A 19,669-nucleotide genomic window follows, 5' to 3' on the forward strand; every position below is an offset into this window, starting at 1 on the left:
CGATGTGATACGCGCGGGGTCCAAGGGGCTACATAACCCCCACTAATTTAGTTCCAATCCACAAGTCAATCCGAGCGCATCAGCGTGTGTTTACATGATAGATAACTAGCCCCTGGTTTTTATCGAAGTGATTTTTCCTTCCATTCCATGGTCTATCCCGCGTTTACCAACAATATCACCGAATTCATACTTCAAAATGTTTCTTCACGTTCTTCTTGCCTGGGGTGGAGTGTCCGCCGCTTATGCTCAAACTACTGCTAGCTCACCCTTCTTGGCTCAGTGGCTTAACTTGAGTGACTACTCCATTTCTACTGTTGGAGGCGTATGCCGCGCAACCTTTCTATTCTAGAGGGTCGATAACTAATATGAATGCCACAGGATGACACTCATACCACGTACAATGTAAAGTGTGATGCCGAGGCCACTCTTTGCTCGCTTCCTGCGACTGGTGTGACCGTTGTCACTGCCCCATCATTTGTCGAACTATCATATACAATTCCTTCTGAGACATTGTGAGCCATGATATGAATGAAACCAGGAGCAAGTTCCACTCTCGACACGTAACTAACCCCTCAGCAGTACCTCCGTAGTCGATTGTAGCTATATCGACGCTCGAGCATCGGCAGTATGTGTTACTTTACGAATGGCTCCTGGTGTGGCTGTTCAGAGCGGTTCTTCCGTAACACTCTTGGGTATGGCTACCACGACTGTCACCCTGCCCGCCGCTTCCGTTGAACTTGGCTTTAACACGGCTGCTACAACAACTGCCATTGTCCGGACGACCGTGGGAGTTGTTTCAGCAACAGGGACTGCTTCTCACAGCGAGACTGCGACGAAAACTGGCGCTGCGGCGAGTGCAACGAAGACTGGCGGTGCGAGCGAGGAATATGGGCACCGTAATTCTGGCCTGGTTGTGGGCGCCGCAATGGTTGGCCTATCTTTGTTATCCAGTGCATTGGTGTCTATGTTCTAGAAATAATCGAAGTGTCTACCAGGGCCGGCCAATGCTTCTGGATTGGAGCAGTCCAAACGCAGTCGTGTCCTGGATCTCATTAGGTGTAATATTAAGAGCTAAATATGGACTTGGCGGGAATGTCGGCGAAGGAGTGAATCATCAATATCCCAAGGCTTAAGAATATGAAATGCCAGGGTATGCATGTAGAAATTGAGTATTTATGGTTCGCCTTTTTTGAAAAACTATCATTGATCACTCTCTTCGCCATCAAGTACGTCATTGTTTCTTGACTCCTGATGAGCCAATATGCAGGGCTGTTTGCAGAGTAACCAGAATTGGGCAAGGGCGGCTTTGGATGCCAAGAGCAATGAGTCTCAGTGACCTGATACTGTAGGAAATGTATTTTGAGATGTATAGCCAAGGGCGATAAAGGCTAGGCCAGCAACGGTACCGAGAGCACTAAAGGCAACGTGGGTAGGTGAAGTTCCTTCGCCAAAAAAAGAAAAAAAACTTTCCAAGGGCAGTCAGTTCCGCCTGAGCTGAATTCGTCAGGGCAAGGATTTCGCTCAGCGCGTTCGTATCCATGATTGAATGTGGTTCGTGATGATTGTGTCGACAGCTGGATCATGCTATCGTCCAGGAGAAGAGAAGATGGAGAAGAGAAGAAGAGCCGAAGAGGGGAGAGAGATGTAGCTAGACGTGCAAGTGCTGGAGAGTCACTTGACCTCACACTCTAAGAAGTTGTGCAGAATTGTGGAGAATTGGTGAGTGTACAGGATCACATATATCCCCAAGATGATAAAGCTAGACGTTAGAAAGTACTAGGGGTTAGTAAGTAGCCGAGTGAGTAGAACCAAGCATCACAATAGCTGTCCATAACGTGGTTGAGGACGTTGATAAGTACAAGGCTGGTTAAAACTCTAGTAGCAGCCTCAGTTAGTGATGAGAGCGCCAAGTTGACCTGGTTCTCGTTATCTCGGAAGTTTAACGAGGAGTAAAAAGAGGAGATAGTTAATAAACGAGATGTTTGAAGTATTAGAGTTGATTGGAAAACGAAAAATAATAACCAAAGATGGTCTTGGAATGTGTAGATAGATTGTTGGATGAAACATGCCTGTTGGATGATGCCCAGGTGGGTTAGCTATAAAAAAAACAAGGAATATAGTAAAAGAAAAAGTCACCCCTCAATGATGAGGTGACCCCGTCCAAATGCTAGAGTCCGATAGTAGTAGACTAGTTGCTTAATAGAGGCCTCTGGTTAATCAGATATGAGCGTGAACGGCTAATTAGGCATACATACTGACTTGTTAGACTAAATCAATATTATACACCGTGATGGATTCTGATCTTTGTCTTTAATATACTTAAGGTATCTACCAGAGTACCTACTTGGGCACCTACGGATTCTGATTTCCGATTAAAAATCTTTTAGTGTTGGTTCGACCCACTTTATCCACTTTATCCACACAATGGCAGTTGCTTTTCGCCTTCTACATTTCACGGCTTTTCTTTTCTTTTCTTTTCCAATTTTTAAAGGTTTTCAGATTCAGAACCAGAATTTACGAACTTCTCCTAAATACGCCAATTCAACTGTTTCGCAATGACACCGGTGGATGCGGGTGGAGACCCCAAAACGGGCGTCTACACTCAATACGACGACCTGGGATCAACAGCTGCAAACACAAGAGCCAATTCGACATTCTCACTATCATCAATGGATTCTACCAGAAGGAATTCTGAAGAAAATCCCTGTGATAATTCTAAAGATGTCGGCGTCGATGTCGTCGAGCTACACGCCGTCTCTACCCGACCCCGTGGGAACTCGCATATGGGCGAGGCACTTGAGAATCTCTCACGAACAATGTCAAACATGCCAGAGGACCAAGGGAATCTTGACCTTGCTGCCGTACAGTCCCGTCGCTCAAAGCACATGCCTGATCTCGAAGAGGTCGAATCTCCCCTGGCGAAGTATCAGGGCGTTCCCCCCGAACTAGGCAGTCTTACTTCCGAGCTTGTTTTCGTGTTCGTCTGCTCTGCCGGACTGATGTTCTTCGCTTTCCTACTTGGTGATATCACCGTGAACCAAATCGAGCTTCGGCGGGCATTAGGCATCACCAATAGTGAGCTTCCATGGCTCCTAGGTGCCTATACACTTCCACTCAGTCTTTCGGTTGTGATAGCCGGCTCATTGAGTGACCTCACACCACCGCGAATGATCATGGTTGGAGCGTTCGCCTGGTTAACAATCTGGAATATCGTTGGCGTCTGGTCCGTCACTCCCGAGAAGGTGATTCTCTTCTACATCGTTCGAGCGATGCAAGGCCTCGCAATCGGAGTCCTAGTCTCAGGCTCAATGAGCATCCTTGGTCGAATCTATAAACCCGGCTTACGGAAGAATAAAGTATTCTCCGCAATGTCCGCCACCTCGCCTTTTGGGTTCTGGCTAGGGGGTATTCAAGGCGGAGCGTTCAAATCATGCCTGTATTGGATTTTCGGATCAAATGCCATCATCTCGGGGATGTGTCTGGTGGCTGCTTATATGGTCATCCCGCCTTTGCGTCCTATGGCTGATATTGTCGGCACGGAAGCGCCTTCGATTCGTCAGTTTGATTTTCTTGGCGCCGGATTTGCTGTTACGGGTTGTGTTTGTCTCCTCTTTGGACTTACACAAGGTGCTGTTGTGGAGTGGTCCCCATACACATATGCATTGGTAATCGTGGGCATCTTATTATTAATCAGCTTCTTCTTCGTCGAACGCTGGGTTGAGCGCCCTTTAATTCCTAATCGACTTTGGGAGACGAAAGGTTTCACTCCGCTGATGATCGCCTATTTCCTGGGGTATGGAGCTTTCTCTGGCTGCTGGCAATTCTACGCCATCCAATTCTGGCTTCGGATCCAGCAGCATAATCCCCTTACCTGTGCGCTGTACCTCCTTCCGAATGCCATTTTCGGAGTACTCGCTACGTGGCTGGTGAGCAAGACTCTGCATGTCATTCCGGGTCACTATATCTATTTCGTGGCTATGCTCGCCTTTGGGCTTGGACCGGCTTTCTTTCTTCCCCAAACTGCTGGAACGAGTTACTGGCCACTTTCGTTTCCGGGAATTGCTCTCGTCACGTTTGGGCCTGATCTGTCGTTTGCGGCGGCGTCTATCTATATCACGAGTAATGTTCAGAGATCCTATCAAGGGAGTGCTGGGAGTTTGCTGGTCACGATGCAGAATTTGAGTACGGCTGTCATGACAGCTGTTGGGGATGCTATTGGGAACAAGGTGCAGCAGGATGCATCTGGTAGCATCGGTTTAGAGGGACTGCGAGCGATTTGGTGGTTTGCTTTGGCAGCTGAGGTTGTTGCTGCTCTTATTACGCTGATCTGGGTAAGAATTCCCAAGGAAGAAGAGAAAGAGCATGTTACTTAGATTTGATTCTTAATTTGGGGGTACATGGGATAGAGGGATGGTTAGACGATAGATGATTGCTGTCATGAATAATGTCATAATGAGTTCTTAGCATGATGAACATTACCTGATACGGTATTGAACAATACAATACACATACATCGAATCATATCGAGATTGTGAATCCAAAGTGGATCTCATCCATCTTACATAATTGGTTCAGATTTCCATAAACTCCGTTAAAGCCTGCGCCATGGTCAGCAGCCTGCATAAGATTAGCGCCATCGTACTTTCCATATACTTTCCAGACATGGAATCGCAATTCTGCGTGTATGAAATGTTCACCGTATATTTAAATTCTAGTAGATATATCTAAAAATCAACTTTTCCCCCCGTTTCGCCCGCCATGCATTCGTAGAATTCATCAACTCAGGACAACCCCTCACCACCCATTGCCATTTCTTCAAGAATGCCTCAGTTATCTCCCAGTTTTGCACATCCCAAGGATCACCCCAGACCAAAAGCCCCGCCTCTTCAGAAGCACCATTACTCCAGAATCCCATAATATCAATACAAAGCTCTTCATCATCCCACTCTTGCCCCGCTTGAATCAGGTTATCCCGCATCTTGGGGATAGGGAAGAAATCCAACCAGGGGTGATGAGGTACTGTCCGTTGTAGTTTTGTCGGTCGCAGACTAACCGGCAACTCATTTTCACTGTGAATAGGCGACGATCCCTGTGATCCGGGTGAAGGTAGGCCGGTGTTAAATATTGAGATTGCGTCATCATCGCCCATCTCATCCAGGTCCGAGCCGATTAAGCGCATATTGTGCCCGAATGCTCGGAAGACATTGACTTTCGTTAAGGTGAGGAGATGATCCGCTGTCGGAGAACCGAGAATGTAGCTCTGGAAAGCGGCTTGTGCGAATTGGTTCAGGAATAGATCGCGTACTTCGGCCGGTACGCATCTTCGGATGGGATGAGGACTTGGTAAGTCTACGATTGCTGATGATGGGGGTGTTGGGTAAGAAGTCACGAGACTCTTTGGATGGACATCCTTCACCTGGCGCTGACGTCTTCCTGTGCTGGGTTAGCTTGATGTGCAATGGTTGTGCTGGAGCCTGGACGTACGGCGGGCCCGCTGATTAATTCGATTTTGGCGTCTTCGTCGCTCGGCTCGGTCTGTGAGGCCGGCCCAATCGTCTGTCTCGGGCTCAGTGATTGGGGCGGTTATTTGTGGGGATTCAGTCATTGTATTAGATCTGGGCGGGTTGTAGTGTTAGTGTCGTGTCAGCGCATTCTGAAGAGGAAAAGATGTGGGAGGCGACCTGCTTTATGAGACTGATGATCTCGATCGAACGGCGGTGACCAATCATATCTGCTATTGAAGACCCATGCGGAGACAAGGGTTCGGAGATACGAAGATTACAGGTATTGTCATGATATGTTTGTTACAATACACACCGATCAAGGGTGCTCTGCAGCGGTCTAGAGGTGCCACGATCAAGTTAATTCACAGCATAATTGCGCTATGCAACCGCTTCTATCGAAATTCGGCATATGAAAAGTCCGCAGGAGTCATGCATCGTTGTCGCTCTCCAAATGCGTACAGTCCAAACATCATTCCTGTTGTGTGTCAATAGTAATTCATCGCTAGAAGTGGTGCATCATACCTGTAAACGGTGCTCCCACGGGTGGTGCTTGAGATGCACTGAGGTTGTCGACTACAGCTATCCAAGTAATTTTAGGGCTGGTAGACTCGCGATATCCAAAACGATATTGGTCTCCACATTCAATCACAAGCACGACTTCGCCTGAGGATATAGTATTCTCCTCAACAGAGCTGCCAGATTGAAAACGAAGAACTCGACTTGCACCCCGCTTCCGAATACCCAGGCTGCTATATGTGAAGTAGTTCCACCACAGGACTGTTCCTGCCTCGGTGTGGTCTGAATCTGGCTGGAAGGAAAGCTTTGTTTCCCAGGTACAAAAGCGATGGATTTGCTTACGCAGAAATAGCGTTGGGCAAGCGGGAACAGACAGACTGTACGGTCCTCCATAGAGCCGCAGGTAATTAGGGCGTTCAGTAAGAGAGTAGTCAGTTGTCAGCGGTGTATCTTCAGAGGTTAGCCAAGGCCAAGTTAAGTCCCGGAGATCTTACTCTTCCTATACCATCCCATCTGTATTTGAGGGGTCGAAAAATCGTCCCTCCAGGAGACCGGAATTGTTTGATGATATAGTCCAGGCCCTGTCATTTCGAGAGAGATTTTTCCCCCATGAATCAATGGCCAGTCATTCTCCCAGTCAAGCGAAACAAGAAACGTCTCACGACCTGTGAGGGTTAACGAAGATCTAGAGAAGATCATATTTGAAATTACCTAAAACAGACTCTTCCCACTTCTCCCCGCGCTTCACAGGTCGAACACCGAGAAGTACAGCCCACCACTGACCCTGGGCATCTTCAACCAGATCAGCATGACCGGTGTTCTGCACCTCATCTTCCACTCCATTTCGCCATAGCGGGTTGTTGGGCCCGAGCTCCCAAGGTCCAGATGGCCCATGGGAACTTCGGCTGACCCATTCGCAATGCCCGCTCTCGGTGCCCCCTTCTGCCGTGAAAAGATAGTAGTATCGACCGCGTTTGTAAATGTGGGAGCCCTCTGCCACTCCTGAAGCTGACTCGCGAATCAATTTGGGCTCAGATGTAGAATGACCAGTGTCCAAATCAACTGTGCAAATGTGTACAGCAAAATCCTTGATGTTAGCATTCGGGGTTCGTTCAATTTTCCGATAAGTAGACGACAGATAAACCGTTCCATCATGGTCCCAGAAAAGCTGTGAGAATGTTAGCCATGAACTTCATGTTCTTCCAGCGTTTTACTAGCATCTTGATCGAAACCAACTTGGTCAAAGTAAACAGGGTCTGACCAAGTGCTTTCATCCCAAATGTTCGATGTTCGAACATAGAAGCCTTGTGGCCAGACTCTATCATCTTCCTGTGGCCGATAACGAGAAAAACTCGCGGTGGTCACATAAAACACCCCGTTGTGGTAACGCAAAGTGGCAGCCCAGACGCCGCCTCCCGGCTCCGGGGTATTGATCTGGAGCTGACTGGGCTTTGTCAGTGCATGACCGATTAATTTCCATTGAATCAAATCGCGGCTGTGGTATATTGGGATGCCTGGGAAATATTCAAAAGTGGAGGTAGCCAGAAAAAAGTCCTGTCCTACTCGGACAATTGAAGGGTCGGGGTTAAACCCCGGTATGATGGGATTTGTGAAGCTCATTGTGGGCTCCTGTAAACAATCAGCAGATGCTCAACGGTTTTAAAGGTGCGGGATTCAGGGTAATGGGGCAGCGGACTTGATTGGTGGAGAAATCTGTACCGTAGACCCTTTCCCCGCGAACCAAATTGTGTACACAACTGTTCTAGTTTTCCATCGCTGAATATCCGAATGCACAATATAGCTTGTCAATGTCCTTATCTGGCTCTAATTCGACGACTTGGAGGCGCCGTTGCGACAGGAGATGGTCAGTAGAAGATTGAGACTGAGACTGACAAGTGCAGTGTTTAGCCTAAATGGATTGTGCTTTCTGTGACCACTATCAGCCGCCTCAAGATGACAAACTCAATGATAACGCCGCAATCCGAATTCCAGCAAGCAATACGGTTCCCTATGATGTTGTATACAAGTTTGATGTCCCTCCATCAAGCACAAGATCATGATAGTAGCATTTCCAATGCCTGATCCCATAGATTGCTTCCGAAATGCTCTCTGATCGCTTCCGCAAACCGCCGGTCAAAAAGCTTCACTACCATTTCACCCTTGGAATGCAAATCAAGGCAGGCTATCCAAACAAGCATCACACATGACCAGGTGAATTCGAAGAGCTTGCTGATCGTTGTGTCGACTGTTTCAACATTCTCAAGTGTTTTGGTGTTGAGTTTGATGGTATTGCCGACAAGGTAAGGACACCTAAAATTATTGTCAGTCCACGCTTAGTGTTTGAAGGGAGGTCACGTACTGGTACTCCTCGTCAGCCATTTTGCCTGAGTGTCAGGCTGACTGATGGATCTGGAGAGGACGTGACGTAGTGTAACTAGTAAATTCAGACTCCGATAACTTGAGGCTTGGCGTGTGCTTGAAGAAATATTCAAGTCGGCAAGTTAGTGAAAGATGGAAGGCGAGGTAGGGGGGTAGGATTGCCAGCTGCTGGAAGTTCCTGGGAATAGAAAGACGAAGACAAGAAACTCAAGGTTGAAGTAATAGTGAAGGTTGGCAATGAGTAAATTGGTCAGTTTCCATGAATCGTTCAAGTGCATTCCACTTGTTCCGACCTAATTCAACCCAATCTTCATATTCTCTGGTGAAATGCCGATTTTCGAGAAAATTCTGCTTCAAAGATAACTACTAGAGCTTAAACGTGCAAAACCACACACCTCTTCCGCCAAATCAGTGATCATTAAGTACTCAGCATTCAACAGCGAATTTACGCTCAACATAACTGGATATTCTTCTCCCGGGGAGATATTCCGAATTGATGAGTTGTTTTCATCTACAGTTCTCTTGACTAAAGAAAAGGTAATGGGACCTTCAGTGATTTCTATATATTCTGATTGGCTGGAAGGCAAGTAGTGGTGTCCGGATATTTAGGACATTTGATCGGCTTAGCAGGGTTCGCCCATTTAATTCACAATATATGCCTTGTGGTACTTTCGCGGTGGACGCTGGTAGCATGACTCACATGTGCATCTGGGATGAGACAGTGAAGTGGAAACTTCCCCTTTGATCTGAAAATGTGGTTTCCTCCTTTCACATCCACTTCATCCTTTTCCAAACCAAGTTCGCCAGTCCTTACCAAATACCTTTGGAGCATATTCTCTTGTGGCTGTGAGCAGGATTTGCGACGAAACCTACCATGACTTCCTCGCCGCCCGCCCCTACATTGCCAGAAATGGAATCTCTTGAATCGCCGTTCCGCGGCCTTACCTGGGTTGACGAACTTTTCGGTCTTCAACCTCGATGGTCCCTTGAGCCCGACATTGAGGCTATCAAGCAAACAGTACAGTACCTTCGGCCTTCAAGCACGATTGAAGTGACATTCCTCACCCAGGGTAGCTTCAACAAAATCTATGAGGTAAAATCTGACGATGAAATGCTCATCATGCGAATCGCATTGCCCGTTGACCCAGTTCATAGAACGATAAGTGAAGTGGCAACCTTGGACTGGATACAACGCACCACAACCATTCCAGTTCCTAAGGTCATCACTTATGAATCTTCCTGGGGTAATCCGATCGGATTTGAATGGATTCTCATGAACAAAATTCCTGGAAAGCAGTTCGGCGACATCTTCAGAACCCTTTCTTTTGCAACAAAAGAAAGTATTGTCAAAGAGCTCGCAGCATACTCTGTTGACCTTTATCGAAACCAACTGCGAGGAATTGGAAATATCCATGACGTGTTAGCTATCCCGGATGTCGGTCGAATTGTTGCCATGCGTTTCTTCTGGGGTGAGAATGTCCGTCGTGTTATCAATCGAGGTCAATTTGCCTCAAGCAAGGACTGGCTCGCCTCCGTGCTATCGCTTTTTGAAAGTGAATGACGTTCAAAGTTACTACCCCAGGGCGATCAAGACAACGACGAGCACAAAGAAAATCACGATAACAAGGATGAAAAACGTGACAAGAATGAAGACGATGGAGCCGAAGAAGCAAGTAAAACGTTGGAAATGATCGAGAAACTCAGATTGATTCTTCCCTCCGTCTTCCCGGATACATGTGAGCACCCGGAGCCTTCAATGATCTTCCACGACGACCTTTCTGTGGTCAATTTCCTCGTCAATGACAATGGGAGAATTGCTGGTGTGCTAGATTGGGACTTCGTTTCAGCACTTCCTCTGTGGAAGGCCTGTGACTTCCCGAATTTCTTGAAAGAGCAACCCCTGCCCCTCAAGCCCGATATTGGGAGTTACTTCATTGAAGATGAAGGGGAGGTTTGCGAAATGTACTGGGAGGATCTTTGGTACCACGAGGCAACCCTCCTTCGCGATATTTTCCTTGATGAGATGAGAAAACTGGAGCCATAATGGACAAAAGTCTACGACAAGAGTCAACTTCAACGAGATTTTCATTTTGCAGTTCATTATTGTGATTCTGAAATTCTTGGCCGGAATGTGCTTGCGTGGATTGCCGACGTCGATGCAGGGGTGGAAATCATTCGGAGCCTGGATGATAGGCGATGGTCACGCTGAGTTACAGAAAAGGGATTTGGAAGTGCCTGTTAATTATCACCATGCGAGAAAATGGAATCAACTTGCCCACCTCGCTGTCTTGGAAACTTTCTCTTTACTCATCAATCATATGTTCAAGCTTCTCATTCAATTTCTTTGTGTCTGTGTACTCTTGCGCAAGGCCTGATTACAGAGATAAAATTTCATATGGGGGATCTCCCCCGCTAACTGTCATGACGAAGTAGGGACATCAGTCGACTTGAATTCCGCCACAACCAGTGGGCGAGATGCCATGGTCTTATTGAGAGAAATGCGCTCCATTTATCTATAGGAATCGAACTGAGTTTGATATTACCGTGCTAGGCTAGCAAGAAGTCAAAACAGCCATCCATTTCATGCACTAGAATTTTCCTTGTTACCCCAAATGATGTGCCAGAAATCACTGACGAAAGGGCCGCCTTCTTCTAAAATCTCTTGGAAAGACTCATTCTCACCAATTTGACCAAGAACAGAAACAACGTAACGTGTTACGAAATTCCTCATGGCATCAATCTTTCCACCGTAATTTGGTGGTGTGTTCATGTAGACAAATCGAACAAGTTCAATGATACCACTCAATCCCGTATCATAAAGTTTGAAGCTTTGTAGTGTTCGATACATTTTAGAAATTACCAGTTTGCACAATGAGTCTATGCCATACTTGTCGGCTAGCACGTATAGTCGAGCTTGTTCCAGAAAAACAGGGGTAAAGTCTTCCCAAGGCCCGGTATTTTGGGGTGGCGTGAAGGTATAGTTCAACTCGGTAGTTTGTGAACTTGGGACCACTAAGCTTCGTTCAAATGTATCGCGTAATTGCCCAGTCCCCACGCTTCTCTCTTTATAGGGAATTTCTAGATCATCGCAGACGGCTTCGGAAGGAAGCACCTCCGGCTCAAACTCTGGAAACTCTGGAGCGGGTTGAGGCTCGGGTTCAGGCTCGGGATCGGGCTCGGGTGCAAGTTCTTCCCAAGAGCCGTTCCACTTGGAATTCTGGCCCTTCTTTTTCCGTTTCTTCGTCGCTTTTTTAGAAGGAGACTTGCCATCAATCAAGCGAAACGTCGGGGGTGTGTAGTTCCGGAGATATGCAAATTCACATAACCGAGTAAATGTGCCTTCATCGATATCTGACCAGTCAACGTGTCTGGTTTTTGCCTCGATCATTTCGCCGTTCATGAGAGCATTTAAGGGCTGTGACAGTCCTGCAAAAGCAAATGAATGCACGGTCACCTCCTTCTTGTTGTCACCAACAACAAATGTGAACAAGGGGGAAGAAAGACATCTAAGAGTATTAGACTAAGATCGTTTAAGCTTGCAATAGATCACCCACCTCTCAAAAGAACCCTCCATATGGATTTATGACTGCCAGAGTAGCAGATCGAAAGATGCCGATTATCGTGCTAGTGAAATGATAGAATTTTGTAGGATGGCTTTTATGTCTGCTCTTATTCTAAACCACGAGCGTTATGGCCACCTTCACCCTGCGATGTGTTTTGCATTGATTGGCTAAAGAGACAAGTCGCTGGCTCATCTGCATCGATCTTTTGAAAAAAGTAAAAAAAAGCAAAAAAAACCCCTTCTCAAACATGGATTTGAACAATCTCCCAAGCTTTACATTTACAGCACGGTAGCTTATATAACACTAGGATATGCGATAGAAAAGGATGGGTGTTAATTCCCACGTAGAAATTCAAATGAATTTGTTAGAAAGGCGTTGAAGCTGCCTTACAAGTGATCAGACTCTTAGGCGCCAGCACAGATACACGTGTCGACAATTAATGGTTCGGATGTGATCGATCGTGCATTGATCCGTTGATTAAGACACGTACGAGCGTCAATCACATTAGAAGCGGTGATTAACACAAGTATTACCATTTCATTAAAATTACGAAGTAAAGAGCATTTGAAGGGGAATCACATTCATGTTGTTTAGGGTCGTGCAAAGGGCTTGGCTGATGGTCAGACATGCTTATGAACATAACTAGCATGAGGAAACCAACGAGCCATGAGTACAGCATACGCATGGTTTTCATTTACACCTCTGGCTTACAATTATGACTTTGTTCGTGGATTCATGCGCATGGATATCTCGGTTATTTGTGGTAAGATCAATGGCTTATCTATATATGTGCAAGTATACACGATTTGCAAATGACAGTCCTTACTTGTAGCCTGTTCAGCATTCAAATGTTTGAAGACATATATGAATTAGAAAAGTTTAAGAGTTACATCCCGAAGTTCTACCGGGCATTGACCCCAACTGAACCCCACGCCAAGCACCTCCGCACAGGCGGCACGTGTTCCACGGTTGAAAGTCTGGATCTTACATAAATCGAGGCCTTCCAAGGCTCATATCTTGTGTCGGAATGATCAAGTGTTTTTCAACAATCTATATTCATCATGTCGTCTACCTGTGTGGTGCAGGAACAATCACAAGCAGATCTAATTACCCTCGAGGCCCTGCCTCAGCATCTTACAGATGTTACAGATCCCTCGAATGATCAAGTAGGGGCGTTTCCAGTTTTGGAGAAATGGAACTCTCCGCGCATAAATATCTATCGATCCTTTTCCACATTCTGGAGTTTTCTCGTGATGGGAGCCAACGATGCCGCATACGGTGTAAGTCTTGACAAACGAAGTATTGCGAGATCATCTAACCAAATTTCATTAGGCCTTGATTCCATATGTAAGACTACATTCTAATGACTCATGCTCTTTCTGACCATCCACAGCTTGAGTCATATTATAAACTCAGCTACACGGTCGTGTCGCTCGTTTTCCTATCGCCTCTGGTAGGTTATACCCTCGCCGCCTTTCTTAATCAGCGTATCCATACTTCCCTCGGTCGCCGTGGCCCGGCATTGATTGGACCAGGATGTCACCTCTTGGCGTATATTATCAACTGCGTGCACCCGCCCTACCCTGTTCTAGTTATCTCATTTGTCTTCGCTGGGTTTGGAAATGGTATTCAAGATGCGGCGTGGAATGCTTGGATTGGAAATATGGCCAATGCGAACGAACTGCTAGGCATCCTCCACGGGATATATGGTGCAGGTGCTGTTCTGAGTCCTCTTGCAGCGACATCAATGATTACAAAGGCTCATCTGTCATGGTACTACTTCTATTACATTATGGTGAGTGAGAGTTCTTGGTGTTAGGACTCAATACTGACAATTCAGGTTGCGTGTGCAGTAATCGAAGTTGTGGCTTGTGGAATTTGCTTCTGGAATTCCACGGGGGCAAAATTCCGTGCTTCGAATGGAAATGCACTTGATAATAATAAGGGTGGATTGAGGAGTGCGCTTTTCCGAAAGCCCTCTGCGCGAGTGACTTGGCTGTGTTCTTTGTTCTTGCTCGGCTACGTCGGCTTGGAAGTTGCATTAGGTGGCTGGATTGTCACATTTATGATCCGCGTCCGACATGGTGGCGCCTTTGCTAGTGGTATGACGGCGACTGGGTTTTGGCTGGGAATCACCGTGGGTCGAATCATCTTGGGATTTGTGACTCCAAGACTCGGCGAGAAGGTGGCGATTGCGGTAAGATCAACGCCCTAGTCAAGTATTATACATCTGACAGGCCTTAGGGATATATTCTGTCTTCGATCGCGTTTGGTCTGGTTCTCTGGCTTGTACCTCAATTCTATGCATCTGCAGTGGCGGTTTCGTTGCAAGGCTTCTTTCTTGGTCCACTATTCCCTGGCGCAATTATCATGATGACCAAGCTCCTTCCACAGCACTTGCATGTCAGTTCCATCGGGTTCGCAGCGGCGTTTGGTGGATCTGGAGCTGCCATTCTCCCTTTTGCGGTTGGAGCTCTGGCCCAAGCCAAGGGTGTCAGTGTCCTCCAGCCGTTTATTATCGGTCTGTCAGCGGCAATTTTCCTGGCCTGGTTGGGACTTCCACGGGTTTCTAAGCAGAATGTACAATGATGTGAAGGCGCGTGTCTTTCACAAGGAAATAATTTGACATGTGAACATGTGAAAATCGGGATCTCTTATCTGATCCGATCGATTTATCCCCGAGCCGCGTGGTGCCAAGTCGTTCAAGGATTTTTTTGCATGAATAAAAGTTAGGGGCAAAATAATGCAAACTACGGAATATGATGGTTGTTTCGAATTCTACATTCTGCGGAGTTTTGCTTGCTAAAGATTGTGTTCAGCAAACACGGTACCGGCCCGGTATTTCAAGTAGCCCGATGCCCATAGCACTGGCAGCCAACTGGGCAGCTGGTCAGCTAGACTGGATGGAAAGAGTGACAGATACCCAAACCGAGGCAATTGTACATTTTTCTATTCTTCTATATTATGACGCGGCTATCGCCGTATGATCGGGTGACGAGCCCCTCTGCGCTAACAACCGACTTGGGTGGAGCCAAGTAAACTGACCCGGGGATGGACCCAGCCGACACCCACTCGGCTTCCCCCGCAAAACACCTGAACAATGCGATGAAGATACAAAACAGGCATTGAAAACTTCAAGATATAGTCCATGTAGGTATATTTCGATCCCAGCCATCAATATAGTCTATAGGACACAACTCCGCATAATGTAGTGTCGGCGAATCGGTCATCTTCGGCCAAGCCACTGATTGGCCAAATTTGAGCCGAGGCAGTTACCGCATTGGGACCCCCTGGACCCTCGGTCAACGTCGCTCTTTTGTCTGCTATTCCCGGGGCCCCGTAGTTATAACCTCCTCCCCCACGTTCTTTTCTTCAATCCAATCCCTCTTTCCCCAAGTATTCCCCATATTCCTCACTATGCCGTCCCCACCACCTGACTGGGTCAAGGCCCTGAAGCCGGCAGGCCCGCAAGGTTCCGAACTTCTTGCTCAAGAGCGGGCCCAATCCAACGTCAACGTCGAGAAGTTGTCCGAGTTGCTTCACACCAAGGAGGCCTTGGAGAGGCAAAAGAAGATTTTGGCTCTGGTTCAGCCGGAAAAGGTCTTTGACAAGTCCCAGAACCACACTCTTGGTCGCGTCGAGCGTCTGCAGCGGTCGTTGGCCAAGGCCAAACGCCTGCAACAGCTGGCTGAGCAGGAGAGATGGACCACGGAGGAGCTTCACACCGCGAATGACCTCATTGGTGAGCCCACACCATACGGTCTGCATGCGACCATGTTTCTGGTATGTACCAATCCCCGCAGGCAAAGAAGTTAGCTAACCTGCGACTCGTCTAGGTGACCCTCCGCGAGCAAGGAACCCCCGAACAACACAAGATTTTCCTTGAGCGTGCCGAAAAATACGAGATTATTGGTTGCTACGCTCAGACTGAGCTAGGCCACGGGTCCAACGTCCGTGGTCTTGAGACCACCGCCACCTGGAACCCCGACGATAAGACCTTCACCATTAACTCTCCAACCCTGACTGCCTCCAAGTGGTGGATCGGCTCCTTGGGCCGCACTGCCAACCATGCTGTAGTCATGGCACAGCTGTTCATTGCTGGAAAGAACTACGGTCCTCACCCGTTCGTGGTGCAAGTCCGTGACCTCGAGACCCACCAACCCATGGAGAATGTGTACGTCGGTGATATCGGTCCCAAGTTCGGCTACAACACCATGGACAACGGTTTCCTGCTGTTCAACAACGTCAAGATCCCCCACATCAACATGCTTGCCCGCTTCTCCAGCATCGATAAGGCGACCAACAAATATGCCCGTCCCGCTCTACCAACTCTTGTCTACGGAACCCTCACCTGGGTGCGCTCCAACATCGTCCTTCAGGCCGGTGGTGTTTTAGCCCGTGGTGTTACTATTGCCACTCGTTACGCCGCCGTCCGGAGACAATTCCAGGACCGTGATGCGGAACCCCACGCTGGTGAGAACCAGGTCCTCAACTACAAGATGGTGCAGGTCCGCCTGTTGCCACTATTGGCATCTATGTATGCCCTGCACTTTACCGGTCGTGGTATGATGCGCCTTTACCAGGAGAACCAGAGCCGGATGAAGGCGGCCGCCTCGCCAGGTCAGGACTCTCGTGGTGCTGGTCCCGAGGAGCTTCGGGCTGGTGCGGACCTGCTGGCAGATCTGCACGCTACCTCTTGCGGTCTGAAGGCTCTTGCCAGTACCACTGCTGGTGAGGGCCTCGAGGTGTGCCGTCGCGCATGCGGTGGTCACGGCTACAGCAGCTACAGCGGTATTGGACCATGGTACTCTGACTACCTTCCCACTCTCACCTGGGAAGGTGACAACTACATGTTGACCCAACAGGTCGCTCGCTACGTAAGTTTATTCTTTCAACACACATACACTAAGGCTAACATTTTTCCAGCTGCTTAAATCTGCTCGTGCCGTTCTATCTGGCAAGGCTGCCGATAACGACACTGCCCGCATTCTGCGAAACTACCTAAACCGTCGCGATAAGGGTGCCTCCTTCGACGTGCTCGAGGAAGACGCCGACATCGTGGCTGCTTTCGCCTGGCGTACAGCCCACCTGACCTTCGAGGCTCTGAAGCACCGTGATGCCGAGAAGCGTTCATGGAACAGCCTCTTGGTCGACTTCTGGCGTCTCTCGACCGCTCATTCCCAGTACCTTGTTGTGAAGAACTTCCACGATGCTGTCACATCTCCCGAGCTGTCCTCGGCCTTGGACCAGGAAACCAAGACTCTCATGCATGCTCTCTTCCGCCTCTTCGCCCTCCACACCCTCGAGCGCGAGGCCGCCGAATTCTTCTCATCAGGCGCCGTTACCGTGCGCCAGATTACCCTGACTCGCACCAAGGCCGTGATGAATCTCCTGGATGAGATCCGCCCGCACGCTGTGCGCTTAGTGGATGCCTGGGCGATTCCGGACTGGCAGCTGGACAGCAGTCTCGGTCGCTCGGACGGCAAGGTCTATGAAGATCTGTTCCGCCGGGCTAGTGAGGAGAACCCAGTCAACGATCTGGTGTTCGACCCGTACCCGTGGAACAATGCCATTCTCAAGAATGGGCCAGCCAAGAGCAAGCTATAATTCCTTTATCCCTGTTGTTTTAGGATGTACTTATTCGTTTTCTTTAATGGCTCAGATAGACTAGAGATAGCTAGATCTCATAGAACCGATTTATGACCACTCAATTCTTCCCTATCCATGATGCCCTTCCAGAAGTATGGTAAATAAAATCATTTGATGTTTCAATCTCATGTCCTCCTCGATCGCAGGCCTCATTAGCTAGAGTTTTATTGATCTTCTACCATAAATTCCATCTCTTCTTCCATATCCTGTTCCATATCCTCTTGCATTTCCACTGCTATCTCCTGTTCAGTCTCCTGTGTAGTTTCCTGGGCAGTCTCTTCTGCCATTGAATCTACCGTATCTGCCTCTCGCACTTCGAGTCCAGTCTCTTCTCGAAGAAGATCCACCCACTCCTTACTTTGTAGCTCATCCCATCTTCCATCGTACTACTCCCATTAGCGATGTCCCGCCCCATGTTTCAAAGATTGTAAACCTACTTTACTCTTCACTTTCGCAAGGACATCACGAAGATCACAAGTAGTCGCTAAAGGAATGCGGACAATATTTTGAAGATATCTCTCACTCGGGAAATTGTAGGGTCGTTGAGCACGCTCTTCAGATAAATGGTTATGATGAGGTTTGAAATCTTGTGTGAAGGCTGGTCGAAGGCGGAATTTCTCTCTGTATGTAGGTTCTAAGAGTTTTGCTTTGTTTCTGTTACTGCTTAGAGAAAACGTGCGGTGGAGACGACCATAGCGTCTCCTGAGTCGAACCTATTGCCGTATGCATTAGGTACCAGTCGAGTAAAATCTTTGGAAGAAGTTTGATGTTGATACTGTACCTGGATACAGAACTTGAATTCAAGAAGGGACTCCAATGACATTCGGCGTTCATTTCGCCAGTCGGCTAGCAGTTCCTCCCACGCCCGATTCTGTCGTTTGTGCAACGAAATTTGCGCTAATTTCAGTTCTTCTGGTGTATCTGAGTGTTCTATTTTTTCTTTCCATGCCGTTATTCGTAAAACATCTCTCGCACTTTCAAGCCTGTTGATCGGGAAGGTGTGAATAGGTATTATGCGCTTTAGCATAACATGTCGCTTGACAGTGTGCGTCAGATCGGGAGTTAGTGCTGAGATGTCTCTGTAATTTGTGGCCCAAAACCATTGATACCGCGGGATGTTGAGCTTTTGACGCCGCTTTCCATTTTCTACAAAGGTTATCATACTTGCTTATGTTGCAAGTGTCAATAGAACTAACCTGAGACAATGCGGTGAGTACTCACACTCCATGTATTCACGGTGCGCTCTACTGTGCATTCTCTCGAGCGCGAGATACCCAGCGAGATATTGGCGGATGGCACGCCGGACTGCGACACGCCAACATTGCCGGAGACTGTCGTATTGGAAGATCTAGTCACAGTGAATGCGGAAGATGGATCTGACTGTGGTTCAGCAATAAGATCCTCATCATTAGAAGAGCTTATATACTGGAGACAGATATCTTGGAAAAACAGTTCATGGCCTTCCCTGTGATGAAAATGTTGGCTAGAGAAAGACAGAAACTCTCAAGGACCGAACCTTCTATGCAGATTATAGCCAATAATAGTTGTTTCGATGTTGAACCTCGCTGTGATATGGTATTTTCCGTGATGTCGCTCGACTGTAATGAGTGGGTCGAGAATACAGGTTGTCGTATATGGAGCATTATTGGGCCCGGTGAGCGATTGGTCTTTGACGGCAAAATACGCAATACTGCTATTATCTGGTTCGTCGAAAGAAATATTGGATGGAGTTTTGGAAATTCCCAGTGGTGGAATTCCTGGCTCAATCAAGTCGTTTAATATTGACTCCACAAAGGTTTTGCGTAGATTGCCGGAGAGCTTCTCGGAGGCTACATCGGACGCCATTCTGTATGGTCTTGAGCTTTATGAAGCTGGTCCCTGTAGTCATAAATACTGCAAGTCATGAACGAGCATCATGTTGGAAAGGATCTCTTGAGCTATTGAATAATCCAAGTTGAGGTTCCGTATGTTGCAATTTCCGTTCAGCCTCGGACTACCCCTCTCGGAACTAGCCACTAATAATGAAGCGCGTATAATTGCCAGCTGGGATGGTACATA

At 47.7% G+C, this 19,669-nt stretch overlaps 9 protein-coding genes across 9 annotated transcripts; 5 read left to right on the forward strand and 4 right to left on the reverse strand.

Annotated features, from left to right (window-relative positions):
• Positions 1–196: 196 nt before the first annotated feature.
• On the forward strand, positions 197–973 carry N7520_004870 (uncharacterized protein; the record flags this gene model as incomplete). Its single annotated transcript, XM_057138804.1, has 3 exons — positions 197–322; positions 379–512; positions 580–973. The coding sequence occupies 3 exons, from the start codon at positions 197–199 to the stop codon at positions 971–973; spliced, it is 654 nt and encodes a 217-aa protein (XP_056997011.1).
• Positions 974–2,555: 1,582 nt separating this feature from the next.
• N7520_004871 (uncharacterized protein) lies at positions 2,556–4,373 on the forward strand (the record flags this gene model as incomplete). The annotated part of the gene is made up of 1 exon (XM_057138805.1): positions 2,556–4,373. One exon carries the CDS (start codon positions 2,556–2,558, stop codon positions 4,371–4,373), a length of 1,818 nt encoding a protein of 605 aa, XP_056997012.1.
• Positions 4,374–4,711: 338 nt separating this feature from the next.
• On the reverse strand, positions 4,712–5,605 carry N7520_004872 (DUF3425 domain-containing protein; the record flags this gene model as incomplete). Its single annotated transcript, XM_057138806.1, has 2 exons — positions 4,712–5,433; positions 5,485–5,605. The coding sequence occupies 2 exons, from the start codon at positions 5,603–5,605 to the stop codon at positions 4,712–4,714; spliced, it is 843 nt and encodes a 280-aa protein (XP_056997013.1).
• Positions 5,606–6,705: 1,100 nt separating this feature from the next.
• Positions 6,706–7,640, reverse strand: N7520_004873 (glycosyl hydrolase; the record flags this gene model as incomplete). The annotated part of the gene is made up of 2 exons (XM_057138807.1): positions 6,706–7,188; positions 7,257–7,640. 2 exons carry the CDS (start codon positions 7,638–7,640, stop codon positions 6,706–6,708), a joined length of 867 nt encoding a protein of 288 aa, XP_056997014.1.
• Positions 7,641–9,309: 1,669 nt separating this feature from the next.
• Positions 9,310–10,443, forward strand: N7520_004874 (phosphotransferase family protein; the record flags this gene model as incomplete). The annotated part of the gene is made up of 2 exons (XM_057138808.1): positions 9,310–9,933; positions 9,982–10,443. The coding sequence occupies 2 exons, from the start codon at positions 9,310–9,312 to the stop codon at positions 10,441–10,443; spliced, it is 1,086 nt and encodes a 361-aa protein (XP_056997015.1).
• A 537-nt stretch (positions 10,444–10,980) lies between these two features.
• N7520_004875 (uncharacterized protein) lies at positions 10,981–11,787 on the reverse strand (the record flags this gene model as incomplete). Its single annotated transcript, XM_057138809.1, has 1 exon — positions 10,981–11,787. The coding sequence occupies one exon, from the start codon at positions 11,785–11,787 to the stop codon at positions 10,981–10,983; it is 807 nt and encodes a 268-aa protein (XP_056997016.1).
• A 1,236-nt stretch (positions 11,788–13,023) lies between these two features.
• Positions 13,024–14,551, forward strand: N7520_004876 (uncharacterized protein; the record flags this gene model as incomplete). Its single annotated transcript, XM_057138810.1, has 5 exons — positions 13,024–13,242; positions 13,295–13,309; positions 13,356–13,757; positions 13,803–14,159; positions 14,207–14,551. The coding sequence occupies 5 exons, from the start codon at positions 13,024–13,026 to the stop codon at positions 14,549–14,551; spliced, it is 1,338 nt and encodes a 445-aa protein (XP_056997017.1).
• An 828-nt stretch (positions 14,552–15,379) lies between these two features.
• Positions 15,380–17,569, forward strand: N7520_004877 (uncharacterized protein; the record flags this gene model as incomplete). Its single annotated transcript, XM_057138811.1, has 3 exons — positions 15,380–15,745; positions 15,799–16,839; positions 16,889–17,569. The coding sequence occupies 3 exons, from the start codon at positions 15,380–15,382 to the stop codon at positions 17,567–17,569; spliced, it is 2,088 nt and encodes a 695-aa protein (XP_056997018.1).
• Positions 17,570–17,775: 206 nt separating this feature from the next.
• Positions 17,776–19,456, reverse strand: N7520_004878 (uncharacterized protein; the record flags this gene model as incomplete). Its single annotated transcript, XM_057138812.1, has 5 exons — positions 17,776–17,997; positions 18,049–18,265; positions 18,325–18,757; positions 18,808–19,076; positions 19,128–19,456. The coding sequence occupies 5 exons, from the start codon at positions 19,454–19,456 to the stop codon at positions 17,776–17,778; spliced, it is 1,470 nt and encodes a 489-aa protein (XP_056997019.1).
• Positions 19,457–19,669: the final 213 nt, after the last annotated feature.

The sequence above is a fragment of the Penicillium odoratum genome (assembly GCF_028828045.1).
Source record: "Penicillium odoratum strain IBT 22623 chromosome Unknown utg000004l_segment0_segment0, whole genome shotgun sequence".
In the NCBI taxonomy this organism is placed as follows: Eukaryota; Fungi; Ascomycota; class Eurotiomycetes; order Eurotiales; family Aspergillaceae; genus Penicillium; species Penicillium odoratum.